Below are 18441 nucleotides of genomic sequence, written 5' to 3'. Positions count from 1 at the left end.
CTTGAACCCAGAGTGACTCCAAGGGCATGCTGGCTTGCCTCCTTTTCGTCTGAAGTCTCAGGGGCACAAAAGACTTCCAAAACATCTGCTACAAGTCCTGGACCGGTCTTCAACCAGCTCCTGACCCCCAAGAGGCACCCCTTCAGTCCTATGTCCTTGAAAGTGGTTTTGTGGCTCCTGAAATCAAGCTTTTGGGCTCTTGGCGACCAGGTCCACTGGCATCTGAACCGTGCCGCTCACACACAGAGAATTAGTGAAAACCGCCATATTTTCTTCTCTTCACACAGCAAGCTTTGCCGCACATAACCGCGAGACTCCAGTCTGCCCATCCACGACACCTGTCCAACTCTTCGTGCCTGCAGACTGCCGTCAGTGACGCTCTCATTCCTCCTGCCAAATTTCTTCCCAGCACAAGGAACTCTAGGCTCAACTTTGAGATGGTAAAACTTCAGCAGGACTTGTCTGGGACTGTATCCAACCCATGTTCCATTACATTATGCCTGAACTTTTGGATTTCACCTGGTCTAGGCCAACCAGATAGCCCTTGTTGGCACTTTATGCTTTCAAGCACTATACTACATTTTATTCTTTAAAAATGCATATCTTGATTTCTACTTATTGGACTTTTGTCATTTTGGTCTTATTTTACACATAAACATATATTCTACTTTTCTAACGTGGTGTAGAGTCTTTGTGTGGTGTTTTCACTGTGTTACTGTTTTACCTGTGGCACAAATACTTTACACATTGCCTCCTAAATTAAGCCTGCCTGCTCTGTGACAATCTACCTGAGGGTGAGTACAGGCTAATTTATGGTATTTAACGAACTTACCCTGACTAGGATTGTGGTCCCTACTTGGCCAGGATGCATACCTCTGCCAACTAGAAACCTATTTTCTAACATTATGCATCATCTTTACTCTGAGTTATACAAATAAACATCTTGCAATAAGCCACATATATTTAAAAGACAATTCTTGATAAAATGGTCTAATCTTTATTCCTTTGTCTCTTCTTTTCCAATTCTTACCTGATGGGTTATGACCGAAACGCGTGGGCTGTCGAGATTAAGCCAGGATGGGATCTGCCCATTTGTAACAATGAAGATATGTCGCACCCAAGGAGCATGCCTCTCAATTGACCTCAAGGAATACCTCAGCTCTTCATTGTCTTCAAATCGGCTTGGTGAAATGTCTTCATCCTTCTTAGACTTATGAAAAGTATAAAAGGTGTAAGAAGGTTAAAAGTCAAACTGCCAATAGTAGCCAAACAGTGAAAATGGAGAGGGTACCGCAGACAAGGAACTGTGTAAGAACTGGGAAAACCATTGTCATGTATTGGGAATCTAGTAGCCCAAACATTATAACCAAGGGCAATCACTGATATATTTTTAATGGCAGAGCTGCTCAACTGAAACCATTTGTTTGTTAAAGAGTTCTGATGACAACATAAACTACAACACATAATTAAAACTTTTCAACAGTTAATTGGCTTTTCATGTTATCTTTTTTCTGCTAAAAGGAAACGTTTTTTATTTCAGACATTTAGACATTTTCAGTAGATCTCAGCTGTTAGCTCCTTATATCAAAGTAGAAGTAGTCAGAAGTAATACATTTCAAGAAGCCTTACTAATGAAAACAATTTTGTGAGTTGGTATGGGTGGCTGATGTCACTGAAGAACTATAAGAGGTAGTTTTTGTGGCAACCTGATCATTAGGGCTGCAAGAGAAACCATGTGGAACAACCTTCAACAAACTTCCTCCACAAATTCATGCTTTTTTCATTAGAGTGCAACTGGGAACGACATGCTGGCTGAGGGTTACCATAACTAGTACATTTTAAGAGTATTTTAGGTTTCTGTGCATTATGGGTATTTTGTAAGGAAATTCATTTATTGGTACCCTAAAAATACATGTTCTGAAATTTTGCAAGGTGGTTGTTAAATGGTTCGTAAACTGGAGGACTCGTTTTTTCGAGCCATATAGAGTTTGCCCTAAAATGCCTGGGGTTGTCATATGTTCTTCTTACACCCACATGGTTTCAACTAAAATGTTGTTTACAGCAAGGTTCAAGAAGCAACAGGTAGTTCATGAATCTGGTAATGGCAGAAATTACTCATCTACACGAGCAGCTGTAGAGAAAAATAATCATCTCCCTAAACAGCCAATAACATCCAGGTGGTTGTCACATTTTAGGTTTAGCCCAGATATTTCGTACATTTTTAAATGGGTATGCTTCAAAATTACTGATCATTGAAACCAAACCAGATATGCCTCCATCGTGACAAGCTTGACTTAACTCTGTCTGGTTGCTTTTTTGTTGATCAACTGAGCAAAAAACGTGTATATTGTGTATAGAAAACAAATGTTTTGGGACCCAACCTATAACTCTTGCCTCCTTGTCCAAGCTGCATGTACCTTAGCAAAATATTTGAAATGTGGCTAATAACCTTGTGTGAAAGTTTTAGGCAGATGTGCTAAAAAGGTGGAAAGTTATTTGTCCTCAAAAAACGTGTTTGCTGTGGTTGTTCGATGGTGGCAAAGTTTTAATCTCTTTCCATAAGGAGGAGGGCCGGATCTGTAACCATCTCTTGTGTACCACTATTTTGCCTATAGGACCAATACAGCAGAAGCGCTGCTTAGCGGGAACCACATGTCCTGTGTGTTTGAACTGTGAGTGTGGTACCGTAGGGAACCTTAGCAGTATGCTGGTAACTGGTCGCAGACACAGAAATGGCTTAGACCGCCCTCGTTTTATCCCAGGACTGGGACTCCTGAGGGTGTGCTAGATTCATGCTAATGTTCTTTTTAAAATGCGGTGCCCCTCTCACCAGGACATCCAAAGAACGTCTTAGCATCTTTCAGTACTCGAGGAATATGAAAGTTCTTGATTCTCTGCACCAAAAGCAGACACTTCACAGCAAATGAGTGCATATTCCCTACTAATCTCAACATTCTTTTGGCAGCGCGCGTTCTAGATTTATTTCCCAAGGGGCTGCAAAATAAAACAAATGGCTGAGTAAGAAACTGTTCATTTTCATCAGCCCAATTACCTTCCTCCTAGGTCTGCACTTTTATTTTGTACACATCTTGCTCAGGCTTATATAGAATGTATTCACAATGTTAATAGCTGTACTTAACAGAATTCACTACATTTAGAAAAGCATGCTGACCTCTGTGGGCATTTGAAATTTGGTACCATTCTGTTAAGTTGATTTTTCAGTCCCCAAACAGTTAACACTGAGATTTCCTATCCAACATTTCAAAGGACTCCACACTTATAACTTTAAACCACTTGAATAATTGACATAAAATGTTCCAGGATCAAATAAAAATAGACCACACTTAAAAAATGGCAGATTGGTCAACATAGTGCCAAAGTTGTTAACAAAACAGAAACAGAGTAGTCGCAATTCAGTCTGAGCTAAATTTCCGAAGTAAACCTCTGAGTATGTATACACCAACCACCACCCATGTCACCGCGTGTCATGCCTCTAGGGCAGGGGGTTCTCAAGGCTGAAAGAGTATGGTGTGCAAACGTTTACACATATTCAATAAGTAAATGTTTTATATTTTACCTTTAATCCAGGAGGGCATGCTTTAATAATATTTTTTTTAAAAACTAAAAAAAAAAAAAAAAAAAAAAAAGGAGAAAAGGAGAGAGAGGAGAAGAAAAGGTACTCCGGCATATACAAGTTCTGAAGCGTGCTCAACGCAGTAAGGATTTTGGTGGAGAGAGATTAGTGTAGATTTCATAAGGGCCCTAAGACCAACAGATATATAGAAAGGCTCTTTAGGATGTAAGAGGACCAAATTAAGAGGCCGTGTCTCTTATTAGAGATTACAAGTGATCAGCATTTTAGTTGAAAGGAAAATTATATCCTAGGTGAAGCATAATCTTATTAGGCGTGAACATACAACACTGGCACAGAATATCCAGATGCATTAGAATTACCTTCTTACTAAACTTTTGATGTCAAGTATGTGGTCCTATGGTCTGTTTTAATTTTTATGAGAACAATATTAAAGTCTGTGAAAACAAAATGTATATATGTACAGAGATATCTTGTGATTCTTTGTTCAATGAGTACCTATTCCCCATATTTTTACAAGGGTGGGACGAAGAATTGAAAATGAGTGGAGATTATCAGGGAAATTGGCCTTTTGCATGCAAATAAATGAAGGACCAGGGTTCTGCATGATTGATATTGACCTTAAATAAAGGAGGCTCACATTGTTTTAAGGGTTAAAGTACGATTTCTGGCAATTCTGCCCATGTAAAAAAAATGGGGATTAGGTACTCATTAAATGTACAATCACAAGATATCTCTGTACACACACACACATATATATAGATAAATATATATATATATATTTTTGTTTTCACAGTCTTTAAAATTGTTCTCATACAATTTAAAAAGGATCACATACTTGACATCAAAAGTTTAGTAAGAATGTAACACTAATATACTAATGCATCTGGATATTTATTGCGTGCCAGTGTTGTATGTCCACATCTGTTAACAGTATACTCCACCTAGGATATAATTTTCCTTTCTACTAAAATGCTGATCACTTATAGTGTCTAATGAGAGACATGGCCACTTAATGTGGTCCTCTTACATCATAAAGAACTTTCTATATATCTGTTGGTCTTAGGGCCCTTACGACATTGATTTGGGTGTAATTTTTTCAGACTTTTTTATCTGTCATCATGAAACTGGCATTGTTCACTTTGAGGATTTAGGGTCTTGTTAAAAAAAAAAAAAACATGTACCTGGCTGACAGAGCTCAGATCCCAGAGTAAGTATGCAGGACTGAGGGTTAGCTCCTTGCCTTCAATCGTCATGTTCTTTTTAGCCTGTTGGCTCAGTTCGTGGAATCCCCTTGGGTTGTTGAGCTGAAGGAGTGCTGTGCTGGCTTCGGAATACAACTGCAGCTACATGGAAGAAAGCATAATGAGAGAACACTTTACAGAAGCACTGCCTCGTCAGGGAGAGAGTTGTGAAGTTCGTGAGTGTATGTGTGTCGTTTGTCTCTGTGTTTCCATGATCAGCCGGTCTTTGGGTTTACTGTGTATGGGCCAGTCTCTCTTTATTTGCAGGTACTCTGGCTCTGGGGAAGGGTCCTGTGGGAAGTGCCTGTTTTAGTCCGGGGGTCTGGGGTGGAGGAGGGATAACCAGATGGAAAAGGAGAGTCGAGGGGGGGGGGGTGCAAGAAGAAGGTGGCGGTCAAAAGGCGAGAGGAGGAAGAGGGTAAAGGGAGGCAAGCAGTGGGAAGTGAGGGCAGGAGGGAGAAAGGAGCCAGGAAAGTTAAGGAATATAAGAGAGGGTGCGTCCGAGAGGTCGGGAGAATGCAGGAGTTAAGGGGGAAAGAAAGAGGGTATGGGATAAATACTGAGGGTAGAAATGTGGTGTACTGGTAGCAGTAGTTGTGAGTTGAGATTGGCTTATTAAAGAGGAACAAAGTATTAAAATGAAGCCAGTTAATAAATAACATAAGATCTGAGCGAAACAGTGAACCGTAGTTTGTAGTTCTCACTCCAGATGTAGGAGTCCCCTGAACAGGTGCCCCTGTGTTTTTCTGTATTAATCTAGACGCACCAGTGACTTCCCTGGCCCAGGAATAATCTGTTGTTCCCTTGTCCACAACCCCAGTTCCCAAGTCCCAAATCTCCCTGTTTCAACTAGGAAGTGAAAGTACATATAGCATTAAGCAAGTATCAGCGGGATAAAGCACACAACAAGTGTATTTAATACTTCGCTAGAAGATAATTTAGTAAGAAATACTGCACCAATACATAGGGAGGATCTTGTGGGAGAAGAAAAAGTATAATCCTAACAAGGGGAAAAAAACAGGGATCTAACTGCAAGAGGGGTTCAAAAATAGGGAAAGAACAATTACAGGTGTTTTCTGAAAATAAATGCCAATTAAATTGTGTGTGGTGGAAATGGTAAGATGCAGACAAGAACGCTGACAGAACATTAGCCCAACCGCTAACGTCAAAAGGACAAAGTAATGTGAAAATAGACTAATCGACAAATCCAAAATAGTGAGGTTTAAAAAAAACAAACAAAGGAAGCCAAAGACTAAAATAGTTACAATGAAAAGCTTTCACCAACAAAGTTGCAGACTCATTAGCTCTCAATAGATTTGCTCCATTTTCGAAGCTGAAATAGGAAGTACAGAGAAATAAAGTTCTTGTAATAGGCACTCTACAAGATCAGCTATCTATAACGTTCAGTCACGGATTCCTAAAATTCTTTAAAGTCCTTCACATCACACCTCGTTCGACTGATTGAAAAAGGATGGAATAATCTCTTCCAAGTCGTACATTTTAAATCTTTGCTTTCCAGCTAACCATCTCAACTTGAAAAGATCTATAATTAAGAATCATCCACCGTCCCTGGCAATCAAAACAAGCACTGGCAATCAAAACAAGCACTGGCAAAGCCAATAGGTCTAGCCTATATAAGAGCTATTGCTTTGGCTATATGTTTTACACCAGTGAGCTGCTGTCCAGCATGGCTACAAGTTAGTGCCATGGACAGTCAGAGTGGGGGAGTAAAGTGTTGTAGAGTGGATTTTTCAGAGTGTCGCAGAGTGGAGTAGGGGGAGTAGAGGGCTTGAGATTTCAGTAGAGGGGATTAGAGTTCAATAGCACAGAGTGGCGTACAGTGGAGTGGGTGGAATATGGGGAGTGGGCTGGAGTGGATTGAGCTAGTGGTGTGGTTTGGATTGGAGAAGAGTGGACTGGGGTAGAGCAGGGTGGATTGACTGGAGTGGGGTGGATCGGTGTGAGGTGGATTGAAATGGAGAGGGGGGAATTTAAATGGGGCAAGGGGGATTGAATTGGGGTGGATTAGATTGGAATAGGATTGGTGGTTTGGATGAGAGGGAGGTGGATTAGATTGGACTGGAGTGGGATGGACTGAATTGGAGTGGGGTAGATTGGACTGAAGTGGGGTGGACTGGATTGGAGTGGGGTGGACTGGATTGGAGTGGGGTGGATTGGCTTTGATTAGAGTTGGGTGGATTGGAATGGGGTGGGGTGGGGTGAACAGAAGTGGGTGGACTGAACTGGGACCGGGTGGGTGGATTGGAGTGGCATAGAGTAGGGTGGACTAGAGAAGAGTGGTGGATTGGAATGAGTATGGTGGACTGGAATGGAGTAGGGTGGACTGGAATGGGGTAAGGTGGATTGAAATGGGTTGCAGAGGGCTGCAGTGGGATGTAGTGGGGTGGAGTGGATTTAAGTGGGGTGTGTTGGAATGGATTGGGGTAGATTGAAGCGGGTGGATTGGAGCAGGGTGAGCTAGAATAGGGTGAATTAGAGCTGCATGGATTGCACTAAAATAGGGTGAATGGATTGAAATGGGAGGACTGAACTGGGATGGGACAGGGTGGATTGGGGTGGAATGGATTGGCATGGGGTGGATTAGATTGGAGTGGGGTAGGCCGGATGAACTGCACTGGAGTGCAGTGGTCTGAACTGGGATGTGGTGGACTGGATTAAGGTAGAGTGGAGTATATTGGGGTGGACTGGAGTGGGGTGGAGTTGATTGGAGTGTTGTGGATTGAAATAGGGTGGGGGATTGGTGTGGGGCGAATTGGAAGGGGCCAGATTGTTTTGGATTGGAGTGGGGCAGTTTGGAGTGGGGCACATTGTTTTAGACTGAACAGGGGCACATTGGAGTGGGGCAGATTGAAATGGATTGGAGTGGGGGATTTGAGTGGGACAGATTGTTTTGGATTGGAGTGAGGCAGACTGGAGCGTGGTAGAATGGAGAAGGGCAATTTGTATTAGGGACGATAGAGTGGTTTGGATAGGGGTGGGGTGCACTGGTTTGGAGTGGGGTGGATTGGGTTGGTGTGGGGTGGACTAAATGGGAGTGGGGTGAATTGGGATGGAATGGGGTGGTTTGGATTGGATTGGGGTGAGATGGATTGGAGTGGGGCTATTGTTATGGTTTGGGGTAGGAAAGATTGGAGTAGGGCAGAATATTTTTGGCTTGGAGTAAAGTGGGGCAGATTGTTTGAGATTGGAGCAGGGCTAACTAGAGTGGGGAAGATTAGATTGTAGTGGGTTCAGTAGTGGCTGGTGTCAGGAAAAAGTGTTGGGCGGTGGTTGAGGAGGTAAGACAATAACAAAAAAGAACCAAAAATAACTTACCTGCTGCATCACCACTCGTCTCCTCTGGCTCCACTGCAGCACAGGCTCCCAGACTCCCCTATAGCCAATCCAGACACTGCTCTCATGCTTTTGGCAGCATGATTAAAGCGCCGGGATTGGCCTGAGCAGGATGGATTTGCGCTCCCACGGGGACTGGGAGCTTGTGCCTGCTGTATCTAACCCGGCAACACAGCTGGGTTGGAGGCATCTCAGTTTGCATGTCGATTTGGGCGTCCTAAGACGGCTTTCCAAACCCACATGCATACTTGCAGCAGTGCCACCACTCCTCCTCCATTCCTGTCACCGTGATGACCCTGAACCCAAGACCTGGACCGAAGAAGAAATATAAAATGATAATAAACCTGTTTTATTATAATTATATTTTTCAAGTTTTGTCTCTGCTGGCAGGGAGGGGCAATGCCATAACGAAGAAGCCGCCGAAGGGTGGGTTGGGAGGATTGGTGTGGGTGGGTTAGAGTCAATTGGGGTGAGTGGTTTAGTTTAGAGTGTGGTCGATTGGTGTGGGGTGAGGTGGGGTGGATTGTAGTGGGGTGAATTGGAGTGGGGTGGATTGGGGTGTACTGCATGATTATGTGTTAAAGCATCATTACAGAAATTACACATAATAAAGAAACAATGTCGCTTTGCAATATTTAGATAATAGTCATCTTTTGAGATCAGTGTCCACGTGCAAAAACAAAAGAAAACATGAGTGAAAGTAAGAAAAGATGGCTTGCCAAAACAAAATAAAGTTAGCTATAAAAAATAAAACTTTGTAATTTTGTTTGTCCTACTGGGAACTTTTTTGCCCATGACAAGCCTTCTGTTTGCAGGGCAGTGGAAGTTAAAAAGAACAAAATAGTACCTCAATCATGTTTGGAGCAGCAGACAGGCACGGATTAAAGTGAATCAATCAGTGCTTGGTCCCTGCTCCACGGACAGGAATGGAAATGACGTTAGGCCTGCAGTGACAAATTACGAGGCTGTAAAGAAAAGTGCAACGCAAGCCAACAAATGGTAAGTGACAGGTGGGCTCCAAGCCCTTTACTGTACACAACAGTCTCTCGCAAGTGAGATGCATGAGCTAGCACTTGCAGACTCAACCCTAAAAAGAAGAAGCAAGTCTGGACCACACTTTGTGTAAAATAAATCAATTGATAGCCCACTGGTTTGCTAGAGCTTCAAGGAGGTTTCAGTGATATGTGCAACACAAAGATGTAGTTAGGAAAAAAAAAGAAAAGTATATCAGCTAGAGGGGTGTGGAGCAGGAGGAAAGATGCTGTCACGATTGACACAAGTCTCCTGTAATTAATTACTGAAAAGGATATTGGCAGTTAATGGTATTGTACAGGAGAAAACAGATGGATACAGTGAAATTTGTTTCTATTTTCAATTGTTAGGCGAATACTAGCAAACGTTCAAAGGACTAAAGGAGCGGAGATGGGCATATTCAAGCACAATGGCAGTATCATCCTTCCCGGTTTTATTTGACCAATAATGTGCCATTACTAACTGGTGAGAGCTCCAGAGGTGGAAACATAAGAGAACCCACCAGAATCCTAAATAAAGACCTACAAACAAAAAAAAGCACAACGCCAGTTAGACACACACACACTGGGCCAGGTGTGTAAACAACTACTAACATGGGTTTCCAGATACAACATTGACAAAAAGTGCTCACCTTTCAAATAGAGCACCTCTCTTTAGTACTTCACATGCTACTTCCTACATTCTAACAATGCAGTCCCCTCAATGTACACTCTGCAATCCACCCAACAGCAAGTAAAACAAAAGCAGACACAATTTGGAAGCCAAAACAGAAATGCAGAACTGAATTATACTTTACAGTGCAATTAACTTGATATAACACAAAGTACCTTCAACGATTCCACAAAGACAAACTTTTTAGCCCTTCTTCCTTAGCTGTCTTTAGTCAATTTAGCTTCAGCTCCAAAGAACACTGGGGATCTCTGCCATAATTCATTCTTGTGAGTTAATCAAGTTCACTTGGCAAACTCTAAACCCCACTTGTATGCACTCTACATGAAACAAGTTTCAACAATTCTGCAAGAAACTATCAACCGCAGACACAACAAAACTGCAACACACTTGCCAAACACACACAAATCAGACACGGATTAAAATTAAACAACCAATCCCCAATTTCATTCTTCCATTCTTCCCTGAAACCACCAGTGAGGACATCAGAGATTAGATGGCAGGTTCTCATCAAGCAACATCTTATTAATAAGATGTTAGCTAATTCCCTCCTTGTTATACATGGTCTTCGAATAAGGAAATGTGCTATCGCACTATCGGCACAAATGCTAACAAAAATTGCTAAAAAACATAATAAAATCAAGCAACATCATACTTAATAACATCTAACCTACCCTTCCCTGAGAACATATTGGAAAGGCATATGGTCATTACACTTTCTAAATTTATACAGGAGAATGATATTCTTGCTTCAGAGCAACTTGGGATCCAAATATTAGCACTGAATTTGCTTTGATTGTAGCTACAGAGGAGCTGAGAAGCATTTTAGACAATTGTGGGAAAGTAGTGCTGAGGCTGTTGGATTTATCTGCTGCCTTTGTCACCGTAAACCATGATATTCTGTTGGAACATCTGGCAGATACTGGTGTGGGAGGCTCAGCCTTGGTGCTGATCGCTCCTTCCTTTCTGAAAGAGAACAGTTTGTTGCCCTTGGGGATTTCATATCCAAGTCTTTAACACTGCCATGTGGGGTCCCTCAGGGCTTTTCGCCGAGTCTTATATTTTTTAATATTTATGTGGCGCCCTAACAAGATTGAGTCACACTTTTGGTTTCACTCCTGTGGTGTATGTAGATGACACAGAAATGATGGCATCTTTTACAAATGATGCTCAGGAGACAGCACAGTGTTTCAATAGTTGTATGGAAACCATCGAAGACTGAATGAGTAACAATAGTCTAATGTTGAATTCTGCCAAAAACTGAAGGTCTCTTAATTGGTAAGGAGTCTGTTTCTTGGGACCAATTTGGCGGTCCCAGAAGCTTGGCTCTCCTCCATCCGCTGTTTCTGTCAGGAACCTGGGAATCATTTTTTATTCCAGCTTATCCTTTAATGTGCTGATTGATAAACTTACCTGCTCCTGTTATATCTTGTTGTGTATGTTAATGAAGGTGCTTACCCTCATCGCAACTGAATTACAAACATCAGTGGTCACTGCCTTAGTGTTGTCAAGACTGGACTATTGCAATGCTCTATATGAGCAAGTTACTTACCTTCGGTAACGCTTTTTCTGGTGGATACACTGGCTACCTGTGGATTCCTCACCTAACGAATTATCCCCCATGCGTAGCATTCGACGGAAACTTCTCTCTAGCTCTGCGTGTTGGCGAGGATGTCTCAATTGCCCAACTCCACGCGACTCCCCCTGACGTCAATGTGGCAATAAGAGGCCCTCGTCGGCGTGCTGACGTCAATTTATACCCTTTTTGACGTGCCTTTGAGACGAATAGATAAACATCGATAATCCAAACACTCCATGATCATAAACAATAAACCTTTATAGAAAACACAAACGTCAATAACAGAAACAACACCAATAGTCCTCCGTAAAAGATGTACACCATCATGAACAAATTTGAAAACTTGCTAATAACCTGAAATGCAACTATGTATGTATGCACATATATACAAATATACAAAATTAAAACACAGAAATGCACACCCAAGGCGATCCCGGTATGACCAGACAGACAAAGGGGAGTCGGGAGGGACGGTGAGGAATCCACAGGTAGCCAGTGTATCCACCAGAAAAAGCGTTACCGAAGGTAAGTAACTTGCTCTTCTGATGGATACAGTACCTGTGGATTCCTCACCTAATGAATAGAGTCCCAAAGCAGTACCACCTCGGAGGAGGGTGTCTGTTTGGTCACACCAGGAACTCCTGCAGCACAGACCGCGCAAGATGGCCATCACTCCGTACCTCCGAATCCAGGCACTAATGCTTTACAAAGGTATGGAGGGAAGACCAAGTCGTGGCCTTACAAATGTCCGCCACCGGAACACCTCTGGGCAGAGCCGATGAGGTCGACTTGGCCCTGGTAGAATGGGCCCTGATCCCGTCAGGAGGATCCTCCTTCGCAAAAGAGTAACATATTTTAATACAAAGAACGACCCACCCCTTCCTTTTCCCCACGTATCCAATAAAGAGTTGGTCATCCAATCGGAACTCTCTCGTCCTATCAATGTAAAAGCTGAGAGCCCTCCTGGGGTCCAGACAATGGAGTCTTTCCTCCTCCTTAGATGGATGCGGAGGAGGGTAGAATGTCGAGAGAGTGATGGATTGTCCCTAGTGAAACAGAGACACTACCTTGGGGAGGAAAGCCGCCCTGGTCCTCAAAACCACCTTGTCTGTATGAAAAGTTGTAAACGGAGGATGAACAGAAAGAGCCTGGAGCTCACTTACACGTCTAGCCGACGTGATGGCTGTCAGAAACACAGTTTTTAAAATCAAATACCTCAAGGGACAAGAATGAAGTGGCTCAAAGGGAGAGCCCATCAAAAAAGTCAACACCAGATTCAAGTCCCACTGGGGCATGATAAAAGGAGTGGGAGGAAACCTATTAGTAAGCCCCTTCAAAAACCTTAATACTAAAGGGGATTTGAACAGAGAGGGTTGATCAGGAAGACATAAGAAGGCCGATAGGGCCGAAAGATAGCCTTTAACAGTGGTCACAGCACAACCACGCTGCGCCAACGACAAAGCAAATGACAATATATCTGAAAGATGGGTACTTAAGGGATTAATTTGCTGCTCTCCACACCAATTAACAAATTTAGCCCATCTGCTAGTATAGACCGATTTGGTGGAGTGTCGCCTGGCCGATAAAAGAACGCCCACCACCTCCGGCGGGAGAGAAAAAGCACTCAGGTTGCCCCGTTCAATCTCCAGGCATGAAGGTTCAGGCTCTGGAGGTGGGGGTGTAGAACCTGCCCCTGCGACTGCGAGGAGGTCAGCCCTGAGAGGGAGAAGGAGCGGAGGGCACAGCGAGAGTTTGAGTAGATCTGCGTACCACACCCTTCGTGGCCAATCCGGAGCTATTAGAATGACTTGGGCCTGGTCTTGGCGAATCTTCCTCAAAACCCGAGGAATCAAGGGTATGGGGAAACGCGTAAAGCAACTGGTCACACCAGGACATCTGAAACGCGTCCCCCAACGCTCCTTGCGTCGGTTACTGAAGGCTGCAGAACCACGGACAGTGCGTGTTCTCCCGAGTGGCAAACAGGTCTATTCGGGGAAAACCCCACATCCGAAAGATGTAAAGACCCAGATCCGGATGAAGGCGCCACTCGTAGTCACCTGAGAAGAACCGACAGACTGTCCGCACGCACGTTTTGAACCCCGGCCAGATGGTTTGCTATTACGCAAAGCCGATGGTCCCGCGCCCAGGACCAGTCTCGCAGAGCCTCCCTGCAAAGAAGGTACGACCCTACACCTCCCTGCTTGTTGATATACCACATCGTGGTCGTGTTGTCCGTTAGAACCTGAACCGACTGACCGCGAAGAGAAGGGAGGAAGGCCTTGAGGGCTAAACTAATTGCCCGCAGTTCCAGCAGATTGATATGAAACATCTGCTCTACTGGAGACCAACGGCCCTTGATCTCCAGATCCCCACCCACAAAGTGGAGGCATCCGTTATCACTGTGGTCATCGGAGGAGGCAGCGAAAACAGCTTTCCTTGAGAGAGGCTACCGTACGCAGCCCACCATCGGAGATCCACTGCAGTGTCTCTGGAGATCCTTATCGACTCCCCGAGATCCCCTCTGTGTTGAAACCACTGCCTGCGGAAGCACCACTGGAGAGCCCTCATGGGCCACCGTGCATGAGTGACTAACAGAAAGCAAGAAGCGAACAGGCCGAGCAAACAAAGGACCTTGAGGACTGGAACCACTCCTTCCTGAAACATTGGAATCAACGCCTGAATGTCCTGGATCCGCTGTGGCGAAGGAAAGGCCTGATTCAATGTAGTGTCCAGTACTGCCCCTATGAACTGGAGGCGTTAAGAGGGCTCTAGGTGAGACTTGGGCACATTTATTGAAAAACCCAGACTGAACAACAACTGGGTTGCCAGCTGCAGATGATGCAACACAAACCCCGGAGACTCGGCTTTGATCAACCAATCATCCAGGTAAGGGAATACTGCTGTCCCTTTCCTCCTGAGGTCTGCTGCAACAACCGCCATCACCTTCGTGAAGACCCAAGGTGCGGAAGTAAGGCCAAAAGGAAGGACCGCAAACTGGTAGTGCTGCGATCCCACCACAAACCGGAGATACTTCCTGTGCGACTTGAGAATGGGAATGTGGAAATAAGCATCCTGCAAGTCGACCAACACCATCCAATCCTCCTTGTTCAATGCCATAAGCACCTGTGCTAGAGTCAGCATTTTGAATTTCGCCTGTTTGAAGAACCAATTCAAAATCCTCAGGTCCAAGATAGGTTTCAGACGACCATCCTTTTTAGGAATCAGAAAGTACCTGGAATAACATCCCTGACCCCTCTCCTGCTCTGAAACCAACTCCATTGCGCCTTTCAACAATAGGGACAGAACCTCCTGTTCTAGCAACAGGAGATGATCTTCTGAACAAAAGGAAGGACGGGGAGGGAATGGAGGGGGAATCTCCCAAAAGGGAAGAGCATAGCCTTTTCTCACCACACTGATGACCCAGGAATCTGATGTTATGGACTTCCACTTGGGAAGAAAAAGAGAAAGCCTCCCCCCCTACCGGAGAGACATGGGAGACGATGGTGCGAGGACTAGGGCTGCTTTCCCTGTGGCATTCCTCCTGAGGAAGAGGAAGGGTGCTGCTGCTGGGTGGCCCATCTAGTGTGGACCCTACCCCGCCCCCTAAATGATCGATAAGGGAGGCTCGAAGCCTGCTGCCCTGGCTGCTGCGATCTCCCATGAAAGGAAGCTCCTCTTCCAAAAACTTGCAGCCGCTTAAATGATCGAAATGGGGATGAAGCAACCTGCAGGCCCAACGACCTAGCAGTGGCCCTACATTCCTTAAAGCGCTCCAGCGCAGAGTCCGCTTTAGATCCAAAACTTTTGCCCCATCAAAAGGCAAATCCAACAATGTGGTCTGAACGTCCGAAGAAAATCCAGAAGTGCGCAATCAAGCATGGCGCCTGGTGGCAACAGAAGTCCCCATGGCTCTTGCAAAAGAGTCTGTGGTATCCAGCCCTGACTGAATGACTTGCGTAGCCGCTGCCTGGGCATCCGAAAGTAGGCCATGCAAGTCCTAGGGCATGTCTGGTAAAACTGTCTTTGCCGCGTCCATTATAGCATGTATGTACCTGCCAAGAATGCAGATAGCATTGGTAGATTTTAACGCCATGCTACACGATGAAAACACTTTCTTGGCTGATTGTTCCATACACTTGGATTCTCGGTCAGATGGAACTCCTGGAAAAGAGCCAGGGTCAGACCGCTAAGAACAGGATGCCTGCACGACCAGACTCTCTGGAGATGAATTCTTAGATAAAAACTCAGGGTCTCCAGGTGCAGACCTATAACGTCTGGCCACTGACCTACTCACAGCCGAGGAGGTGACAGACTTCTTCCACACCTCTTCTATTGGTTCCATAAGAGCCTCATTAAATGGCAAAAGAGGATCCGCCATGGCTGTAGCAGGGTGCAGTACTTCCGTCAACAGGTTGGTTTTAACCAGTTCCAAGAAACTCGCAGCCTTCCTGATGACTGAGTGAAAGGTGGCTGCCTCCTCCGCATACTCCCCTGGGGAGGCCAGATCCCATTCTGGGGAAGTATCAAGCCCGCTAGCTGTATCCAATCCTGGGAACTCACTCTGGGGATCAGCAATCCCCCCCTCCTCAAGGATTTGTTGCCGGTATTCCCTTTCCTCCAGCAACCTGAGGGCCTTCCGTCTGGTTCTTAACTTGGCCTCCAGCCCCGGCGTCGACATGGAGTGCAACGACGTCGGTGAATGGTGCCAAGAAAGCATCATGACAGGATCTCCGGATCCTCCCGACGCCACAGATGGCTCCACCGGTGCCATGGACAAAGGCCCTGCATCTGACGACACCATCCGGCCTCGAGGCTCGGTCTCATCTGACAACGGCGTCGAAGGTCTCTCCCTCGACGTCGACGGCTGCGCCACAGGCATAGGTGCCTGGTTAAAGTCTCCTGCCGGACAGAACGGCATAAACGGCATCAGCCTGTACGGAGCCGGAACGCCGAGATTGAATGCCAGGGGGCCGGCGGGGCCAGCCGGCGCACCACCTCCCGGAGCCATATTCTGGAATATGGTAAACATGGCATTCAGAAATGCCACTGGTTCCGTCTCCGGAGCCGGAAACGTAGGATAGCCCTGAGGAGCCGGGGCCGGCGTCGGACTGGACTCCTGCGTGCCTGGATGCACCGGAGAAGCCTGATGACTTTGAGGCTCCAGAACCTCGAAGACTGATGGTGCCGGGGATGTCTGCGGAGCCACTGGTTGTGGGGACACCGTCGGGCTCACTTCCCAAGACTTACAGCGTCGAGTCGACAGAGACCTCGACTCCGACCGACTCCTGGACCGACGCCTAGAGTCACGATGACGCCGTTTCTTATGACTCGACTTCCATGAAGACGAACCATGGTCCCGCTTCCTCTTCTTCTTCGACTTGGCTAAGAATAGCTTAGCCTTACCCTCCTTCAAGGCCTTCGGATTCATCTTTTGACATGACCCACATTCCTGGACGTCATGATCCAACTCAGGCACCAAAGGCAGTCGTTGTGGGGATCAGTCACCGACATCCGACCTCCGCACTTTCTGCAGGGCTTAAAACCTGACTTCTTTGGAGCCGACATCGAGAAAAAACACAAAGTATCCCCTCCGAAGAGCGAATAATACAGGTAGCTAGAAAAGTAACCGTTATCGAAGGCACGGAAAAAAAGGAACTGACGTCAGCGAGGGCCTCTTATTGCCACGATGACGTCAGGCGGAGCTGCGTGGAGTCGGGCAATTGTGACGTGCTCGCCAACGTGCAGAGCTAGAGAGAAGTTTCAGTTGAATGCTACGCATAGGGATAATTCATTAGGTGAGGAATCCACAGGTAGCTGTATCCATCAGAACTTGGAATTCACCAGCACTCTCTGAAATTTTTTCAAAACCTACAGAATGCAGCAGCCGGTCTTATAATGAAAATCCATAGATTTAAGCTAGTGTCTGAGACACTGTGTGAAATCCATTGGTTCACTGGGAAAAAAAAAAAGAATCAGATTTAAGGCCCATTTAAGACTTTGTATAAAGATGGCCCAGGAGACCTGGAAAAAAAAAAAAACTTTTGTGGTATTGCTCCTGAATAATGTTGTGTTCAACCAACTCCATAACAGTTAATGTTTGTAAAATTAGATTAGAGAAATGGGGAGTTAGGAGCTTTATGTTCTCCACATTTGATCCTTCCTGGGCATCTTAAAGGTCAGTCCAACCTTTCTTCTTGCACGAAACATCTTAAAACATGGTTATTCTCTGGTCCAATGTAATAGCTGTTAGCTCTTGAGGAATCGGATCTTCACTTGCTTTCACAACTGGTTATAGGTCATTTCTCATGATAATGTGTCTTATAAGCTAGGCTGGCTCTCAATTCAGTGCAGTAGATATTAGAGCCACAACGCCCTCGGAAATCATACGCTTTACAAATTATTCAATATCAAACTCCTCGAAGACTGTAGGAAAGTACCCTGTTTTTGGCATGGTTACCACCACTTTTTGCCTGCTGTCAGTGTGTTTTGACTGTTTTCACTGGGATCCTGCTAACCGGGACCCCAGTGATTGTGCTCTCTCCCTCTAAATTTGGTTGCTTAGGACTTTGCACACTCCACAATTGGCATACCTGTGCCCCCATGTAAGGTCCTAGCATATGGCACTTAGGTACCCAGGGCATTGGGGCACCAGGTGTTCCCCATGGGCTGCAGCATGTATTGTGCCACCCAGGGGAGCCCATGCAAAATGTGTCTTCAGGACTGCCATTGCAGCCTGCGAGAAAAGGTGCATACACCCTTTCACTACAGGTCACTGCACCAGGTCATTGTAAGTCATCCCTATGGTAGGCCCTCCCAGCCCATTGGGCAGGGTGCAGGTACCTGTATGTGAGGGCACCCATAGGAACTCCAGCTCCATTGTACTGGACTTCATAAGTGTGGGGAAGTCATTTTAACTGTGTAGTGGACACAGGTCACTATCTGTGTCCAGCTACATAATGGTAACTCCGAAC

The 18441-nt window shown here is 45.3% G+C and overlaps 1 protein-coding gene across 2 annotated transcripts in view; it reads right to left on the bottom strand.

Annotated features, from left to right (window-relative positions):
- Nucleotides 1–18441, bottom strand: part of GNPTAB (N-acetylglucosamine-1-phosphate transferase subunits alpha and beta) — a 417324-nt gene that overhangs the window by 210254 nt on the left and 188629 nt on the right. The window contains exons 8-9 of one of the 2 annotated variants that reach the window (XM_069229013.1): nt 4777–4938; nt 1031–1210 (exon numbers count right to left, since the gene is read on the bottom strand). In XM_069229013.1, coding sequence (XP_069085114.1) covers nt 1031–1210; nt 4777–4938 — 342 coding nt within the window. The remainder of the gene's footprint in view (nt 1–1030; nt 1211–4776; nt 4939–18441) is intronic. The other variant, XM_069229014.1, reaches the window with a different exon arrangement.

The sequence above is a fragment of the Pleurodeles waltl genome, chromosome 4_1 (genome assembly GCF_031143425.1).
Source record: "Pleurodeles waltl isolate 20211129_DDA chromosome 4_1, aPleWal1.hap1.20221129, whole genome shotgun sequence".
NCBI lineage: Eukaryota > Metazoa > Chordata > Amphibia > Caudata > Salamandridae > Pleurodeles > Pleurodeles waltl.
Note: the sequence above shows the minus strand (reverse complement) of the source record. Positions and strands in the feature narration are given on the sequence as shown.